The sequence below is a fragment of the Hippopotamus amphibius genome, chromosome 17 (assembly GCF_030028045.1).
Source record: "Hippopotamus amphibius kiboko isolate mHipAmp2 chromosome 17, mHipAmp2.hap2, whole genome shotgun sequence".
Lineage (NCBI taxonomy): Eukaryota > Metazoa > Chordata > Mammalia > Artiodactyla > Hippopotamidae > Hippopotamus > Hippopotamus amphibius.
Window position 1 is genome coordinate 49,112,664 of NC_080202.1, and position 19,031 is coordinate 49,131,694.

The window sequence follows — 19,031 nt, forward strand, 5'->3', positions numbered from 1 at the left end:
CTACACAATTCTCTATGTTTGCAAAATTACCAGCATATCTAACATGTTATACACATGATTACAGATGCTGCCAACAGTTTGGCAATCATCACAATTTAGCTAATTCTGAGCATAAAATAAGTTCTATAGTTCAAAGAGACAGCATAATTACAATGAACAACGTTAGCTGTGGAGTCATGAGACACAGATGCTAGTCTCAGCACAGCCACAATTAGACTAGTGACCTTTGTTGACTTCCCTCCCTTTCTGCCCCACTATAAAGGTGGGGGGGGGGGGGAGGCGGCGGACATTATACACAAGATCATGGATTTTCAAACTGTGCTACTCGGGTCCTCCAAACCATTCAAGAACTACACGTTCCCATCATCCCACATACAGTAACATTCTAAGATAGTTTATATGGCCTTAAAAAAGGATTTCACTATAAAGTGAGTCACATGTTCTATGTGCATTCCTTTTCTCTAAATCTTCATGATATAACTGTTTTCCCCATATAGGATTCCACCTTGTATCATCTTCTAGCAATAAGACAAAGAAATGAGAGATTCTGGCAAAAATAACTTGTAGAATATTTCTACCTAGTTCCTTGTCAGCCCCACTAATAATCCTGAAATAACTTTATTTTGATTTTGCAACAGTGGTGTGTCTGCGGAGAGAGATGACAGTACTGCATAGGGGTTAGCTTTGGAGTCAGATCCACATTTCAACTTTCTGTTTGGTCACACTAGTCCCTGGACAAATTAACTTAATTTCTTTAAGCCAGTTTCCAGATCTATGTATTGAAAGTCACCTACCTCATTAGGCTATTGTGACCAGTAAGTGACAGGACACAGGGGCAGTTAGCACTCTGCCTGACACAGAAAGTGCCCAGTAATGGTAGCTGCTATTGATTGCCACTTTATAGAAAGCAAAGTACATGGCTCACTCTGTACAAGCAAAAATACACAAGCTGTAGCTATGCCAAAACCCCCATGATTCAGAGTCAGAAAAATGTGGGAAAAGAAAGGATTATGGTTAGAAGTCATTTCCCACTTGCAATCTACTTTTCACAGTTTCAAGTCGTTAAATGACTTACAAACAAAGATGGGCATTTATCGACAATTAATGTGTGGAACTTAAGAGAGTCTTTCTTAAAAATCTCAACACTTAAATGGCCCGTAAAGGTCATTCAGAAACTGAGTGTCATCTCAACCCAATGATCTTTCCACAACACCACACTGTCACCCCATGCTTCCCTTTAGTAAGGATCTGATGGTAAATATGAACACACAGTGTATCTACAAACCATTTGCAACTGCAAAGTTATATTGTTTTAGTGACTTCTACTTGTGTAAAAATGGTATAGGTATAGATGTATACTTAATATATAAACATAATATATTTACATACATTTAAACTAACGCAAATCATAATTTTGTTCATAAAACTGTATTACCTCCACAACAGAGCTATTAAATACACCATGGAACAGTTTACCAAATTTACGGTAAACAAATATATCACTCTAGACCACTCAACTCATGTCAGAAAGTGCTCAGCAATCTCCAACCCAACACACTCCCAAGCTGCTTACTGTGAGTTATCTTCATTGTGTATCCTTTTTAGTTCCCTGATATGTAGATTTCTAACCCTTTCTAGCCTTTCCAGCTCTGCCTGGATCTCTGCTTCCTCCTAAAGTGAAAAGGAAAGAAACAGCTCAGAACACAGGAAACTTTACCTTTTCAGAATCTTACTTCAAAAACAAAAGCAGACATTTCTCTTATGAAAAGCTAAGATGTTTTGCATTGGAAAAGATTTTTTTTTTTTTTTTTTTTTTTTAGGCGCGCAGGCTTAGTTGCTCCATGGCATATGGAATCTTCCCAGGGCAGGGCTCGAACCCGTGTCCCCTGCATTGGCAGGCAGATTCTTTACCACTGCGCCACCTAGGAAGTCCTGGAAAAGATTTTTTGAAGAACTAGAATTTTAATCATAAAAACGAGCCCACAGCAAGATAATAAAATTCAAATCACACAGAGAAGTACAGCAGGAAAAATGAAAGTCTTCTGCCCACGTCCCAGATGTAATCACTGTTAAGTTTCTTGCATAAGTTTCCAAAAATGTTTTGTGTGTATACATACAGACATGCAATGTTTTTTTTTTCCTTTCCTTTTTTAAAAAACAAAAATCAGGTTCTCTATCTGGTTCTGTTCTGTAAGCAGGGATTATACTTGATGACTTAAGTTCCACTGCTTTAACAAGATCTGAGAAGAGGGAGGAGGAGATGACAAACACACACCAACATCAATTTATGAAACACTTATTGATCATCTTCATGATAAGCAGCCTCCACCAAAAAAAGGACAGGCTGCTGAAGGTAAGAGATGAGTGATCTCCATCTAGGACACTTCTGTGAACACCGTCAATAACAAATTCTACGTCGGTGCCTTTGTGTTACAATACGGTTGATGCAAGACCTTTTCTTCTTAGCCAGTTTAGGCAGGAGGTAAGAGCTGCTATGTGATTTAAAACATCACAATAATTTAAATACCAATTTTAGAACCATCTGCTCATATTTTATACTTAGATTTTACTAAAAAGATAATCACTTGTGAGCTGTATGACATATATAAAGTACTGGCACATCATTGGTGGAAAAGGCACTCTCACTGGGTGGGTTGGAGTTGACCTGAAAGTTGAAAGATATGAACTCCACCATTAGAATACAGCTGTGACAGTCAGAGTAACTACTAAAAATTTCCACAGGTACGTGAAGCTATTAATTTGCCCAATGACCAAACAGTTTCAACACCAAATGTAAATTAAAAATTGCATTTCTCCAAACAGATTTTCTCATTATACTTACCTTTTTAAGATGACCTAATCTGAGTTTGAAGATTTCTTCTTGTTCGTGGTATTCTGCTAACGTTAACCTGGAAAATGATGACAGAAATTTCAGTAAATTATTTGAAATCATAGTGTACTGATTTAAAGAGAAAAGCCAAAGCATGCTATACAGTATATTCAGCCTTTTAGTTAAAATGACCAAAAGATAGATTATCTTGTAGTCCTTTAATAAGAGAAAACTTCTGTGATTTATCAGATGTGATGTGAAGGAAGGACTTTAAAGTCAGAAGTCTAATGTATTAAAAAAATGAGAAAAGTAAATGAGCTATATTTTTACATTACTTATGAAATGAGTTTTGTCCCATACCTTACCCAGGTGAAAATCCATTAGGAGAGGTAGCCAAATTATATGTCTAAAAGTTTTTTTAAAGGGGATGTTAATAAGCCAACGTATTTGATTACTTTTGATAATTCTCGGACTCTGATACAAGGAGAAGAACCTAGTGGACAGAGTCCAGGATCTGGAGTCTGAAGACTAGGGTTCAAAGTACAGCTTGGGCCACGTGACCTTGGGCAAGCAGCTTTAACCTCAATTTCCTAAAAAAGTAACAAGTAATGATACCTATCTAAAAATGAGAATATGAAAGGAATCTATCATCTGTAAAATGCTAACACAGTTCTCAAAGGGCTGACTTGATGGGTCATCACTCATTTCATGTTCCACCTACTCCGATCGCATCCTCATATCTCAAGAATGAGCATGTAAGAAGTGATATCTTACTCCTCCATCTTCGCCCTCTTCACATTCTAGAAGCACACACATATACTTCAAAGTTTTAGATGTCACTGTTTAGATATATTCTAAATAGCGGGAGAAAGAAGAAACAGCTATCCTATCAACCAGGAAGGGCTACAAAATAGAGTCTCTGAGATCTGACTAAAGAGAAGATAAAAATAGCAAGAAAAAATACACTCATTAGGGATCTTACACCTATCTTTTCATAGTTGTAGAAATGCATCTATTACTCCATATCACACCAGTAAAAAAGGGAGAAATGAAAAACCATAGCTTAGAATTCTCTCTGCCTGAAATAGGTTCAATACCAGGAAAGGATAATGTAATCCACTCCGAGACTCCAGAGGACTGCTTTTGGCTTCTGGCCAAAAGAATAAACCAAGTCACAGATACTCTAATTATTAAAGACTAGACCGAAGGCCTTCCAGCTTGGATCTTATGCAGGATTCCATATGGCAGCTGCTTACTGACACACTACTGGCCCAAACTGAATTTGAATTATTATTCTATGGCAAAAAAACAACCTATGCCTACTTTATTACTCCTAAGTCAATGGTTTCATGCACTAGCATGAAATAATTTTCAAGTAATACTGGAAGGAGCGTCCCTTCACAAAATAAATATAGGAGTCCTGAAAGAAGACAATAACCAGATTAACATGTACAACATTTGCCTGAAGAAGTCTTCGAATTTGGGCGCCTACTTTAGGACTTTTTGAAAGGAAATATTTTACTTAGAATCTAGTTTTAAAGTATCTGAAGTGAGGATGTTTTCCAAACTTATTCACTGTGCATACTTTTATCAAGATACTTAAAGTAATTATTAGTTTATACATCTGTTCATTTCCCCTAAATAAACTGTGAGCTCCTAAGGCTGGGCTGTATCCTTCAGCTCTGTACCCCAGTGTCCAGAACAGGGCTGAATATATAATAAGCATTTAACAGAGACTTACTAAATGAATGTCAAGGAAAAGGCTCCCCAACACATCAGCTATGTATGGGGTGAGGACTGGTGTTAAGCCACCTTTCTCACTGGAACGAAGAAAGATACATTTCTAGGATCTCATGAGCTTTAGCGATGATGTAATATAAGTATTATTATACTTGAGGTGGATTATAGGTTAATATGTTTTTGGGAACTAATATGAAAACATTAAAGGCAAAAGATATATTAGTCAATAAATTACATAATATCATTATCTTTTATTTGTAGCTATATCACAGCTAAAACCCACAATGACAGCTTTACAAAATTTCTTCTTCCCTTAAAAAACCAATGCAGCCACTATAGAAATGCTGATTACAAATACCAACGAGTATTTCTATGAGAAAATATATTTTAAATTTCAAACATTCAAACATCCAATTCAAAAACTGACTTCATGGCTACCATCAATTCTGTAGAGATTTTCTACACTATTATTCGTAGATCTTTTTTTCCTTTTTAATTGGAAAGCCTCTTGAAGACAGAGGTGATGGCTTAAATATCTTCAGGGTATGCATAAGAAAGATTTTAAATAGGTAAGTAATATATAGGTTTTATTTCCTGGGCCAATTCTGTTTAGCAGTCCTGCATAGTTGGCAAACTACAACCTGTGGGCCATTCAGCTCACAGTCTGTTTCTGGAAATAAAGTTTTATTGGAACACAGCGACATCCATTCACTTATGTACTGTATATGGCTGCTTTCAAGCTAAAACAGTAGAGCTGAGTAGCTGCAACAGAGGCCCTCCAGTGTGCAAAGCCTAAAGTGTTTACTATCTGGCCCATCAGAGAAAAAGCTTACCAACTCCTGTCCTAGACTAAGATTCTCTCAGTGGTCAAGAATTCAAAAATCAATTATGGAAATCTGACTTGGGGCGGGGGTGAACAAGGAAGGCATCTGTACTCTGAATAATCTACTTCTCCTATCCTTGGGAGCTATGGAATAACTGCTGACTGCTAGTGAAAAAGATGACTACACTGCACCTGAAGATACTGGTGCTTCCTTAGGTTCCCAGAACAGGAAAGAGCACTGGGAATGTTAAGACTTGGTTTAATGGGAAAATGTTCTTTTCCTAAAATAATATCTATTTTTTCTTAGATTACACCTAAATTTATGTTAGCTAGTGTTCTTTAGACTACCAAATAGCTTTCTTCAGTTGTGCATTCTTCAGTCTGAAATAGAGCCAGGTAATCCCCATAAGATGATACCAACATACCATAACCTGGAACCACACATAAGCAACTATATCATTTGAATACCTAATGACATCACATTATAAGAATGGCCAAAGATCATGACATTAAGTTAAATGACGTTTTTTCTCCCTCTCATTCGAAACTCCTTATGTATGATTAGGATTAAGAAAATGAGCTAATTTTATATAGCTTTTATAAGAGTTGAGTAAATCCATTAACGTAACTAAAGAGAAAGTTTAAGCTCTAGAAATCTCCACAATTTATCACTTTTTCCTGTGGCACTCAATAGGAGGTTTGTATCTCAGGGGAGAATATGGTATCTCAGTTCACATTAATAAAGAACATACGTTTCATTCTCAGCTCCATTAGTTTTGCTTTTCCGCTGTTTCTGCTCATTGGTTGCTGGAGGGGCCTGTCCCATGGCAGGAGGTTTCCGCTTTGCTAACATTTTTCGTTGTCTTTCTATCTCTTCTCTCTGTGAATTTATCCTTTCCTGTTGCCTAGAGATACAAAAGATGTTGCACAGAGGAAAAAGGTAAAAAATTTTTGAACATGGCTATGGAATAAACATATTTGTCACCTGCATATTCGATAGACTCCAGAAAAAATAAACCCTTTTAAGTCAAGCAGAGATTTGATTTTAACTTCATGTTGAAAGAGCCAAATATGTGGTGATAGAACCATTTCTTGGAATGAATCTGCACTTTTAAGACACTAATTATGATAATTCTCAGAGCAGGAAAGTGGGCAGGAAGAAACAATATCAAATTTCTATTGTGACCTTGTTTTCTAACTCAAAAGGAAAAATTTTCTGATTGCTTTTTAACAGTTAAGAAAACAACTCCTAGTAATGAACCCATTAAAGTAAAGAACTGTATTTACATAAGAAAAAAAGTACAAAAGGTTCCAAGTGCCATTTTTTTATTACAGTTTCCTCAAATTCTATCTAGAAAGATACCAAATTTGAGGGATGCTAAACAAAGTAAAAAAGATCCTCCTTCTAGATCTATCATTTACTCTAGTTTAAGTGAGCTGTTACCACCCCCACGTCATTCCCAGTCACTAATATGGTGAAACCTAAACTAAGAATTTTAAGACAAAGGATGTACATTTAGAGAAAGTAAAATCAAGTCTTTTAACTATTAAAAATTCCTTAGGAAATAGTACACAGGGACTTCCCTGGTGGTCCAGTGGTTAAGAATCCACCTTCTAATGCAGGGTACAGTGGTTCGATCCCTGGTCGGGGATTAAGATCCCACATGCAGCGGGGCAACTAAGTCCTCAAGCCACAGCAAGAGAAGCCCTCGTGCCGCAACAGAGAGCCCGCGCAGCCAAAAAAAAAAGAAGAAAAGAAATAGAACACAAAATGAATTAATAAAAAACGTATATAAAGACTCAAGATATTTAACACCATTTCCATTAGAGTATTTTCTAATAAGATGTCTAATTTTTTTTATAATAAACTAGTTGACAAACCAGGAGTCAATAAAAATACCAATATAAGTAATCCACTTTCTCTCATGTATCCTGCTACCTGACAGATACTAAGGTTTATAGACTTGATATATAAAAGTATAACAAGATTTGAGATTAATCACTTAGACTAAAATCTTTAAAGCATCCATCATAGTTGACTTGAGTCAAATGCTAGCTCCCTTTGCCTTTTCTACCATGCTTTTCCCCCCCATCTCTTTTTCAGATTTTTTCTTTTTTTTTTTTTAAATAAATTTATTTATTTATTTATTGGCTACATTGGGTCTTTGTTGCTGTGTATAGGCTTTCTCTAGTTGGGGCTTGGGGGCTACTCTTCGTTGTGGTGTGTGGGCTTCTCATTGTGGTAGCTTCTCTTGCTGCAGAGCACGGGCTCTAGGTGCTCAGGTTTCAGCAGTTGCAGCACGAGGGCTCAGTAGTTGTGGCACACAGGCTTAGTTGCTCCGTGGCATGTGGGATCTTCCCGGACCAGGGATCGAACCCTGTCCCCTGAATTGGCAGGTGAATTCTTAACCACTGTGCCACCAGGAAAGTCTCCATCTCCTTTTCTTGATCCAACTTTCACTTCTGCAGAATGACATAATCTAATTTTCTAAACCTATGCTCTCAAATGAAGTCTACTCGACCCTCTTCCCTGAACACTATAGTTGTCAGTCTCTAGGCCTTTTCACATTCAGTATATCTTTCCTGGAAAAATGGCAACCAGAAAATCAAGACTATACCCCATTGTAGATGCCCATAACACAATTTACACTGCCACATCTAAAAGGGCAACACTGTAAGCAAGGTTAACCTAATCAGACAGAGTACTGCAAACAAATATCCATTCATTTGATAATACAATTCCCTTGGCTTCAAGATTAGCTGGGTTACTGATTAGATGTCAATTTAATAGCAGAGTGGAAATTTTAATTCAATCACTATCTAATTGTCAAAAAAAATCTTTTAACTATTAGAGATATGCCTTTCCCTCCAAAATATATGTACATGGCTTGAAAGAATTCTGGATTAAGACACAGAATCCTGGACTTCCTAGGTGGCGCAGTGGTTAAGAATCAGCCTGCCAATGCAGGGGACACGGGTTTGAGCCCTGCTCTGGGAAGATTTCACGTGCCACGGAGCAACTAAGCCTGTGCGCCACAGCTATTTAGCCTGTGTTCTAGAGCCCATGAGCCACAACCACTGAAGCCCATGCGCCTAAAGCCCGTGCTCCACAAGAGAAGCCACTACAATGAGGAGCCCGCACACCACAATGAAGAGTAGCCCCCGCTTGCAGCAACTAGAGAAAGCCCGTGTGCAGCAATGAAGACCCAACAGAGCCAATAAATAAATTAAATAAATAAATTTAAAAAAAAAAGACACAATCCTTAGGTAAAATCACAATCTTCCTTCTCACTCAATCAATGTCTTTGAGGAAAATGTTTATCTTCTCTGAAGAGCTTCCCAGTCAAAAAAAAAAAAAAGGTAAAATATCTTTAAGCTCATTTCTACTCTTTCAGGGGCCATGAGTTCAAGGCACTCTGAATTCTCTGAAGATAACTATACAATATACAATTTAACTGTAAACCACAGTGTACTAGTGGAGAACCACAACATTTTGTCTCTGAAGACTAACTGCTTTGGAAGACTGAGGTTTTAGCAATTACCCTTATTAAATAAAACTGATTTCCTATTGTTTTCAGGGAGAATCCACACATTTAATTTACAAATTCACAAAAAAAAGAGCCCCACAGCCATCACACATAAATCATAGACACAGGGTACTCTGATGCCAAAATCCTTTGGAGACATCTTCAACTGTACACTCTGAGAATGAAAGCTTGCTTGGACATGAAAACTGATGCACCAAAGATCAATGTTATATGTAATATGGATTTCTACATTAATTCTTGATGTTCTTAAAACTATTTAGCTATTTATACTTACAAATAAAAGTCATCTAAAGATAGTCTATCAGTGATACTTCATTTAAGTTTATTTTAGGAATACAAAGTCTGATTATGTCAATGAAATGTAACTTCTCTCAGAACAAGAACCATTTCTTATCCATCCTTATATTGCTAACATGTATGACAGTGCCTTTTAGAGAGCTGACCCTTAAATGTTTCTTGCATTGCATCAATTTTAGAGAATGCTCAGCCTTCATCACCCATGGGAAGAACCGTTCTACTATCTTTTTACAAAAACAGTGATGACCTGATAAATTTATCTCATTCAAATTTAAATAATTCTATTTAAAAAGCCATTATTTATAAACGATAACAAGACAATCAGCTTTAGGTACCATTAGCAGTTGAACTGTGTTACCCAAAAAGATATGTTAAAGTCCTAACCCCCAGTACCTTAGAGTATGACCTTTGGAAATAAGGTCATTGAAGATTTAATTATTTGAAATAAAGTCATACTGGAGTGGGGTGGGCTCTTAATCCAATATGACTGGTGTCCTTATAAGAAAAAGGAGAGAAGACACAGAGACACAGGGGAGTGCCACGTGAAGATGGAGGGGACGGAAGCTGTGCTGCCACAAGCCACGGAACATCAAAGAAGGAGCCTCCCTAGCAGCCTTGGAGGGAGCGTGATCCTGCCAAAACCTTGATTTCAAGGTACCTGGCCTCCTAAACTGTGAGAGAATAAAGTTATGCTGTTTTAAACCACCCAGTTTATGGTATTTAGTGACAGCAGCCCTAGGAAACAATTATAGGCATCTTCAATAGCAAAACTGTATCATAACTAGTAGGAGAGGTATTAAAACAACAAATGCACAGGGACTTTCCTGGTGGTCCAGTGGTTAAGTATCCATCTTGCAATGCAGGGGACATCGTTATATCCCGGGTTGGGGAACTAAGATCCCACATACCATGGGGCAACTAAGCCCATGCACCGCAACTACTGAGCCTGAGCTCTGGAGTCCACATGCCACAACTACAGGGCCCACATGCTCTGGAGCCTGAACGCCACAGCTAGAAAGAAACCCATGTGCCGCAACTAAGACCCAAGGCAATCAAAAAATAAACAAATTTTAAAAATAATAATAATAATACAAAAACATTTTAAAAAGACAACCAAATGCACATATTTTCAGACATTATTTTACCAAAATAATTTTAGTGGTGATCTACAGATAGTGTCTGAATATCCCAGATAAGAATTTTAAAGATTCCCAGGATTTCATGCTGTGTGTCTACTGGGAACTGTAAAATGGTATATACTACCTATGGAAAATCTGACATTTATAGAATCAACAAAAAGAGCTGTTTCTCCAAATATCCCATGATATCACTTATATGTGGAATCTAAAAGAATGATACAAATGAACTTATTTACAAAATAGAAGTAGACTCATAGACATAGAAAGCAAACTTATAGTTACCAAAGGGGAAGGACAGGAAGATAAATTTGGAATTTGAGATTAACAGATACACACTATATAAAACAGATAAACAACAAGGACCTACAATATAGTCAACAGTGAACTATAGTCAATATCCTGCAATAACCTATATGGAAAAGAATCTGAAAAAGAATACATACATATGTATAACTGAATCACTCTGCTGTACACCTGAAATACTGTAAATCAACTATACTTCAATAAAAAAAATTAAAACAAAAAAAGAATTGTCTCTCACTATGAATCATATGACCAAGAATCAGATGGCGCACAAGAAATCACTTTAAAATGGGATTCTATAATTCCTTACACATCAGAATAAATAAGTGGACTAGCAGAATGATGCTATAAAGTTTAATTTACTCCCTCTGATAATCCCCATCTTAAATAACCACAATTTTGTATACAGGTCAAATCCCATTACTTGGAATGTTGCTTATTTCAACATAAAAAAAATTTCATGGCCTCGCCTCTGACTGTAGACTTGTTTAAATGAACTGTGTACTGAATAACAATCATATTTAATATAACTACTTTCTCAGAATTATAAAATAAGCTACTTTTTCAACAGATTCAAACATATTTTCTAGAAAAAATCACTAACCTCGTCAAAAACATTACAAATCTGTTATGATATTCCTATTAGACCGTAAATCTCCTATTTTAGGATCTTAATAAAGATCACTCAAAACAGAGCCAAGGAACAAAGTGAGAACAAAAGAACGGTGTTGAGGCTCCTATTGAGACTATATTTGATTATCTGATCAAATTTTTTGTCTTGAGGTTTGTCTCAAGCAGTACTATGAAATCTAGTACTGCTGCTAGGTGTTCAGGTACCTTACCTACCAAATTATGTGTCATGGAGTTTCTTATACACAGATAATTATCATCTGTGAGGGTAACAGCTACAGCCTTTTACAACTAAAGAACTTCAATTATGCATTAAAATTAAGAAAGGGAATTAATTTATTAAAACACAACTTTAAAAACCAAAATACCTATAATTAACATATATTAGCCAGGGGACTTCACTGGCAGTTCAGTGGTTAGGACTCGACACTTTCACTGCCGGGGTCCAGGTTCAATCCCTGGTCGGGGAACTAATATCCTGCAAGCCGTGCAGTGTGTCAAAAAAAAAAAAAAAAACCAAATAAGAAAAGATAACAGCCAGAAATAGCTTCCCAAGAGAAGAGATGGATGGTCTGCAGTTTATGTGACTTAAAACCATGAAAAAAACGCTATCCACTTAGGAGAAATAACCCTGGTTAGGGATTTCATTTAGATAGTCCCAATTTCTCTGGTCCAATGGCTCTACAGCAAAGTCATCATTTTGTACTCTACATAAGATTTCCAGAACCTTCTGGGCATCAGACCGTTTATAGAGTAAAAAGATAAAATACCTGCTACTATCAGCAAAAACTGTAATCACTTCTTAAAAGTAATTACATTTTACATCTCTATACAATTCCACTAACCTTTTGAATTCATGTCTTTAGACATTTTAAAAACTGCCATCTGAGGATAACCATTGTCATGGGCTGGGAGGAGTCATTATCACATCTGGGACTCAGCCTGAGCATTAGGTAGCTTTGGCCAATCATGGGGAATGTAAGTTTTATCTTCCGTCCCATTCTAACAAAATTGGTTGGTGTGCCACTTCCAGGGCAATTTGCACATCACAGTCAGGGTGGTAAGGAATAGATATTGTGCCTCCATGCAGCAGCCGTTTACAGTGCCCTAGTGTAACTCTGCTATTACCAGCCACCTATGCATAGACCTCAGAGTGGATACCACTCTGAGACTCTGGCATCTGGACTAATTCAAAAGACTGTCTTCTTTCATGGTATTATATCTCTGCCTGACAGCCTCTTATCACAGCCAAATATGCATACATGAGATGGATTTGTAGGCAAAAAGACCCCTAAACCAAGTTGGAGATTAATGTATCACATATAAAGCACTGACTACTAATGTGTAATCCAGAGGATTTAACAAGGTTTGTCTTATTCTGTTTTGTTTTTAATTTGGCCATGCCACGTGGCTTGCAGGATCTTAGTTCCCTGACTAGGGATCAAACCTGGGCCCTGGCAGTGAAAGTGCCAAGTCCTAACCACTAGACCACCAGGGAATTCCCATTAACAAAATATTATTAATAATATCAGTATCTGTACTTTTCTTTCAGACATAAATTTGTTACTTATTTATGTTTCATTACTATTCAAAAGAGGTTCTACCCTCTCCAATCAATGCTCAATGTTATTTCAGCAAGAAAAAAAAGGTAGGAAAGGCAGTCTATGGAACCCTTCAATTCACAGTGATCTATAGGTCAGAAGTTTGAGAGCCCGTGATTAAAAATACAATGTGCCGCACCACCCCACCCCCTCCTTCAACCCAGTTTCAAGTAGAAATGATCTACCAAATCAAAATAAATAAATAAGATACACCAAAAAACTTGAAGATTTTTTTAAGTCCTGAGCTAATATTAGCTATTTAAACAGTTGGAATTTTAGGATTTTAAATGTTAATTCCCTCCTTGGAAAAAATACTTGAATGTTTCAAACCAAAGTTATAATAAAGTGAAAGAGTACTCAAGACTCCAAGCTGCTGACAGGCTCAGGCAGTGGGGCTGGTCACCAGCCTGACCGCTGGCTCAGTCCTCGCCTTCAAGAAAGTGACTCTCTCTGATGACTCTCCCCTTAAAGAGCCCCAGGGACATGCTCTATCCTGTAAGTTCTTCCAAAGCTTTATTTTATACCTAACTCAGGAAATCCTTCCTTGGGTTTCTGCCTACTTCATTTTTCTGTGGACCCAGAATAAATGTTGGGAGTGGGCTGACTCCTCATGAAAATCTATTAATTAGAAGGATATTCCGAGTCAAGTCCTAGATTTTTCTTTCTTAGCTTTGGTGATTCTGATTCCTTTAAGCTTTAATGTAGAATTTGTTTTTTATTCTCTGATTATTTGTCATTTTTTCCAGGATTTCACCTCATTCGCTACATTTCTTCACACATATGGTGACAAAAACTGAATGAAAAGATGACTACCACTACTAAGATATTAATGACCATAATTACAAAAAAATTTTAAAATCCAAACCAACTTTTCAACTCTAAATTCAATCATCATAATTCACTTACTTGATAAGATTCTGGAAAGCATAACCATCTGTCCACTGTTCAGTGAAAGAGGCCCCATGTCGGACAGTGGTAAAGTGGCCCAATCTCAAGCGATCTTGCATACTTTTATCTCTACATGCCATCTTCTCTTGTTTTGACTTAGGGGAAAAGGACAAATAGAAAATAATTTTATTTTCCTATAAGAACTCAGATACAACATGATGTTTATTTTTTGTACTATACTGTTCAAAGTTTAGGACAACTGGTTAAATCTACATTGACTTCAGGAAGTACCCTAAAGCTATAAATATTCTATACAGCCCATAAATGTTCTATATTAACATATACCTTATTATTTCTGTTATATATGTGGAAAAAAGTGATTTCCTTTCTATAAAATTAATGGATTAAGAGATGAAGCAAAGTTCTCCTCAGTATCTTTGACATCAACAGAATAATTCACTTCACTTTTATTAACGTCTTCTGTCTTTTTAACAGCATTTCAAAGATTTCAGCAAAAATAACCACTAGCCTGGGACTTTCCTGGTGGTCCAGTGATTAAGATTCCGAGCTCCCAATGCAGGGGGCCCAGGTTCCATCCTTGGTTGGGGAACTAAGTAAGATCCCACATACTGCAACTAAGCCTGTGCGCCACAAGCAACGAAGACCCAGTGCACTCAAAATAAATAAATAAAAATTAAAAACAAACAAAAACACTACTCTGTCTCAAACCTCTAGCTTGTAATAATTTCATTAGGAAGTACTGTCATCTTAAAACTTTCACTATAAGATAAATAAGTACTGGAGATGTAATGTTTTAAAAATTTTCAAGAAACAGTTACTTATATATATTAAAGGCAAGTTGCAACTAATCAGTTACCATAATAAAGGAGACATCGGCCAATAAAAGTAATCATATACAAGTATATGCCAACTTAGTTTTTTTTTTAAAGCACAAAGCACTTAATTATCACATTATTATATAATTAAGTTACTCCAAATACCATATCTGAAACAGACATAAAACTACTGCTAAACATCCGTAACAGTAACAGGATACACGCTTTAATTAATAAAAGAATTCAGGAGAACAATACCCTGAATAAACTCTACTAGGTCAAGCTGCCCCTGTCTAACCAACACCACACTCAGAGCAATGTGCAATCAGAAAAAATATCCCACATTATCACTCCGGATGCTTGGCTCAATGTCCATGCAAGAAAGAATTCTAATTGTCAAATCATTAGCAGTCTTTCCCTAAGAAGCCCTAATCCGCAATACTTTCATTTCAGGTAAAGAGTAAGAAGCCACAACAATGACAAACACGAGGCATCCTGGGGTACGAGACGTGGCCGCCACCAGCCACTTACCTTTTCTATAAGGAGTTTCTTGCTCATTGTCACGCATCGGTTTAACCGTTCTTTGTATTTCTCTAGCATCTTCTGCTGTTCATCAATTTGCCGTCTCAAATCACAGTTGGCCTTCAATGGAAAAACAAGTTTCTAATTAGATCCAAGGGAGATAGATTCATACAAAAGCAGTTTCTAGGGAGTCTGAAAATCATTTCTGTTGTTAAATTATAAGCAAAATTAAGGTTCAAAGAGGTAAGAGTAAATGTCTTTTTTAAAAGGTGAGGACTTCCCTGGTGGTGCAGTGGTTAAGAATCCACCTGCCAATTTAGGGGACACGGGTTCAATCCCTGGGCCAGGAAGATCCCACATGCCGCAGAGCAACTAAGCCTGTGTGCCACAACTACTGGGCCTGCGCTCTAGAGCCCAAGAGCCACAACTACTGAGCCCACGCACCTAGAGGCCATGCTCTGCAAAAAGAGGAGCCACTGCAATGAGAAGCCAATGCACTGCAACAAAGAGCAGCCCCTGCTCGCCACAATTAGAGAAAGCCTGTGTGCAGCAACAAAGACCCAATGCAGCCAAAAAATAAATTAAATAAATCTTAAAAAAAAAAGGTGAATACTTCATTCCTTGATTCTCTTCTAATAAACTTATCATTAAAGATGACTTCTGTTACTAGAAGTGGGCATGCTTTTCTACTAATCATGTTTTATTCTTCCTCAAAGCCAGTTACAGACAAATCTAGTACATCACACATGCTTAAACTGTCACAAAATAAAAGAACCTATAATGAATGAGACGTTTAAAATTCATCTAAAGAGCACTTTTTAGCACTTACAGATTAAATACTTACAAAGGGTGATTAAGCACTACCAAAAAATTACAGAACTTTAAAAAAAAAAAAAAAACACATAATGTTCTTCATGTTCCATTGTTCTTGTTTTTCTGTTCTTGTTTCCAAAGAAGAAGAGACATGGATTTACATAAATGTTTCTTAGCACAGAAGTCAGGCACACCCATGCCCGCATAAGACAGAACTAACAAACAAGCTGAATACAAGGCCTTGGTTCAAGAACACCAGAATGTAAATACACAGTTAATTTAGCTGTGGTCAGAAGGATGGGCTAAATACTTCGAAAAATTCAAGCCTCCTACAATAACAGAGAAGGGAAGAACCACTAACCTAAGGTCAATTTTGACTTGCAACTCCCGAATTTATTCTTGTGTCAAACAAAAGATATGTACTCTTCTGGCAAATAAATGATACTTTACAATAACCCGCTTGAATTATGAAAAAATATAGTATTTCCCAATCAAATGATATGTGTTTCTGAAACAGTAAAAAGCACAAATGGAAGATACTATAGCACACTCAAGTTCTGAGACTTTTCAGCTTCATTTTAGTGACCACTGTACAACAACTTCCATCTCCGAATTTCTACTCTCCTCATAAACATAATTTCTTCCCATTAGTTCTTCTAATAGAGCCCTAGAGTTACACTACCAAAGGCAAAGTACAAGTACATTTGGGTAAATGTGACTAATTCATACCTAAAAACCTGCAAGCCAAAGATCATGTAGTGCTGGGACTTCCCTGGTGGTCCAATGGTTGGGATTCCGCACTCCCAATGCAGGGGGCCCAGGTTTGATACCTGGTCAGGGAACTAGATCCTGCATGCTGCAACTAAGAGCCCGCATGCCGCAACTGAAGGATCCTGCATACCACAACTAAAGATCCCACATGTCACAATGAAGATCCCACGAGCAGCATGCCGCAGCTAAGACCCGGTGCAGCCAGACAAATAAACATTTTAGAAAAAAAAACAAGATCATGTAATGTTTATATGAAACTCAAGCTACTTTTAGAAGGTGAGCATTCCCTTGAAATCTGTAATCAAATTTGTAGAATCAATCTCTGGCAGCTTAAAATTTTAAGAAGTCTAAGTTTTTGTGGCTTAAAACACTAACGATTTTGTGTTCAGGTTTAAAAATAGCACCTGGCTAGCAGCTCCTGATGCAGGCTTACCCAAACATCTAACTAAAACGGAAAAACTCAATGAATGGTCCATGCCTGCCTGAAAGGAGATATAAAGAGCAGTGGTCATTCCCCTGCTCCCTCAAATCAGAAACATAAGCTCTCATCAACTTGAAAAAAATGGCAGCTGTCCTTTTATGTCTTCTTTTTTAACATATCCATTCCACTGGTACTGCCCTATATCCAAAGAAAGACTGCAACCTTCAGAAAACAAGGAAGTAGAAAGAGGGTAGCAGTGAGTAAAGGGAACATACCGCTTCCTGGAAAATGAAAGCAGACATTTTTTTTAAAAACCCCCAAAAGAGTCCCAAGTTAGGATCAGTTTTTCACATACTCCATCTTCTCAATCTTAAGAAAGCCAGGTGATGAAGGAAGAAGACAAGCCCATGATCCTTTTTTAGTTCAGCAGAGCTACTCTGGACAAAAACCTGCCAATACTGCAATTGGGTTAGGAGCTTTTTAAACGCACAATATCTAATTATAAATCTTGGCAATCAATGAGCACCCAAGTGAACAAAAACAGGAATAAGAGCAACCCCAAGCAAATATATACGCTAACAATGAAAGATGGAAAATAGGCACTGAGTCTAAATATGGCTCTCCTCATCGAAAGATGGGAGAAAAGCAAAAAAACAAACAAAACAGGCCTAAGGTAAAATATTTCTGAATAGGAAAAGGAACATCAGCTTGAGAACAACAAAAACACTGGAGAAGATTAAAATATTAGCGAACTTTCATATATATACAATGGAATATTACTCAGCTATAAAAAGGGATGAGATGGAGCTATATGTCATGAGGTGGATAGACCTAGAGTCTGTCATACAGAGTGAAGTAAATCAGAAAGAGAAGGACAAATATTGTATGCTAACTCACATATACGGAATCTAAAAATGGTACTGATGAACTCAGTGACAAGAACAAGGACGCAGATACAGAGAATGGACTGGAGAACTCGAGGTATGGGAGGGGGCGAGGGGTGAAGGGGAAACTGAGAAGAAGCGAAAGAGTAGCACAGACATATATATACTACCAACTGTAAAATAGTCAGTGGGAAGTTGTTGTATAACAAAGGGAGTCCAACTCAAGGATGGAAGATGCCTTAGAGGACTGGGGCAGGGAGGGTGGGGGGGACTCGAGGTGGGGGCGTCAAGGAAGGGAGGGAATATGGGGATATGTGTATAAAAACAGTTGATTGAACCTGGTGTATCCCCCCAAAAAAAAATAATTAAAAAAAAAAATATTAGCCAACTTTATTTACAAATCAGTAGTATTTATGTATACATGCATTTATTCATATGCTACAGCGACCTCCCTGGTGGTCCAGTGGTTAAGACTCCATGCTTCCACTGCAGGGGGCCTGGGTCTGATCCCTGGTAGGGGAACTAAGATCCCACATACCACTCAGTGCAGTCAAAAAATAAAAATAAACAAATTAAAAAAAATTTTTTAATTACATATATGTGATAAATAGCTCAAAAAATTACTTAAGTGAATGTATCAAATCTTTTCTTAGTTAATGGAATTATGAGTGTCATTTTTTTTTATTACTACTCCCTGAATTTATTATAAAGAGAATATATTGCTTTTACAATAAGAAAACAATAAACCTTAAAAAAATTTTTTTAAACAATGGGTCAGTCAATATACTGAACTGTATATTAAAAAATTATTTCAAAAAATATCATGGTATTGGGACTTCCCTGGTGGTGTAGTGGTTAAGAATCCGCCTGCCAATGCAGGAGACACGGATTCGATCCCTGGTCTGGGAAGATCCCATGTGCCATGGAGCAACTAAGCCCATGCACCATAACTACTGAGCCTGCACTCTAGAGCCCATGAGCCGCA

The 19,031-nt window shown here is 37.2% G+C and overlaps 1 protein-coding gene across 5 annotated transcripts in view; it reads right to left on the bottom strand.

Annotated features, from left to right (window-relative positions):
• Positions 1-19,031, bottom strand: part of TLK2 (tousled like kinase 2) — a 110,260-nt gene that overhangs the window by 21,767 nt on the left and 69,462 nt on the right. For all 5 annotated transcript variants that reach the window (XM_057716825.1, XM_057716823.1, XM_057716824.1 and 2 more), the window contains 5 exons: positions 15,167-15,277; positions 13,818-13,954; positions 6,146-6,298; positions 2,843-2,909; positions 1,574-1,671 (listed from right to left, as the gene is read on the bottom strand). In XM_057716825.1, coding sequence (XP_057572808.1) covers positions 1,574-1,671; positions 2,843-2,909; positions 6,146-6,298; positions 13,818-13,954; positions 15,167-15,277 — 566 coding nt within the window. The remainder of the gene's footprint in view (positions 1-1,573; positions 1,672-2,842; positions 2,910-6,145; positions 6,299-13,817; positions 13,955-15,166; positions 15,278-19,031) is intronic.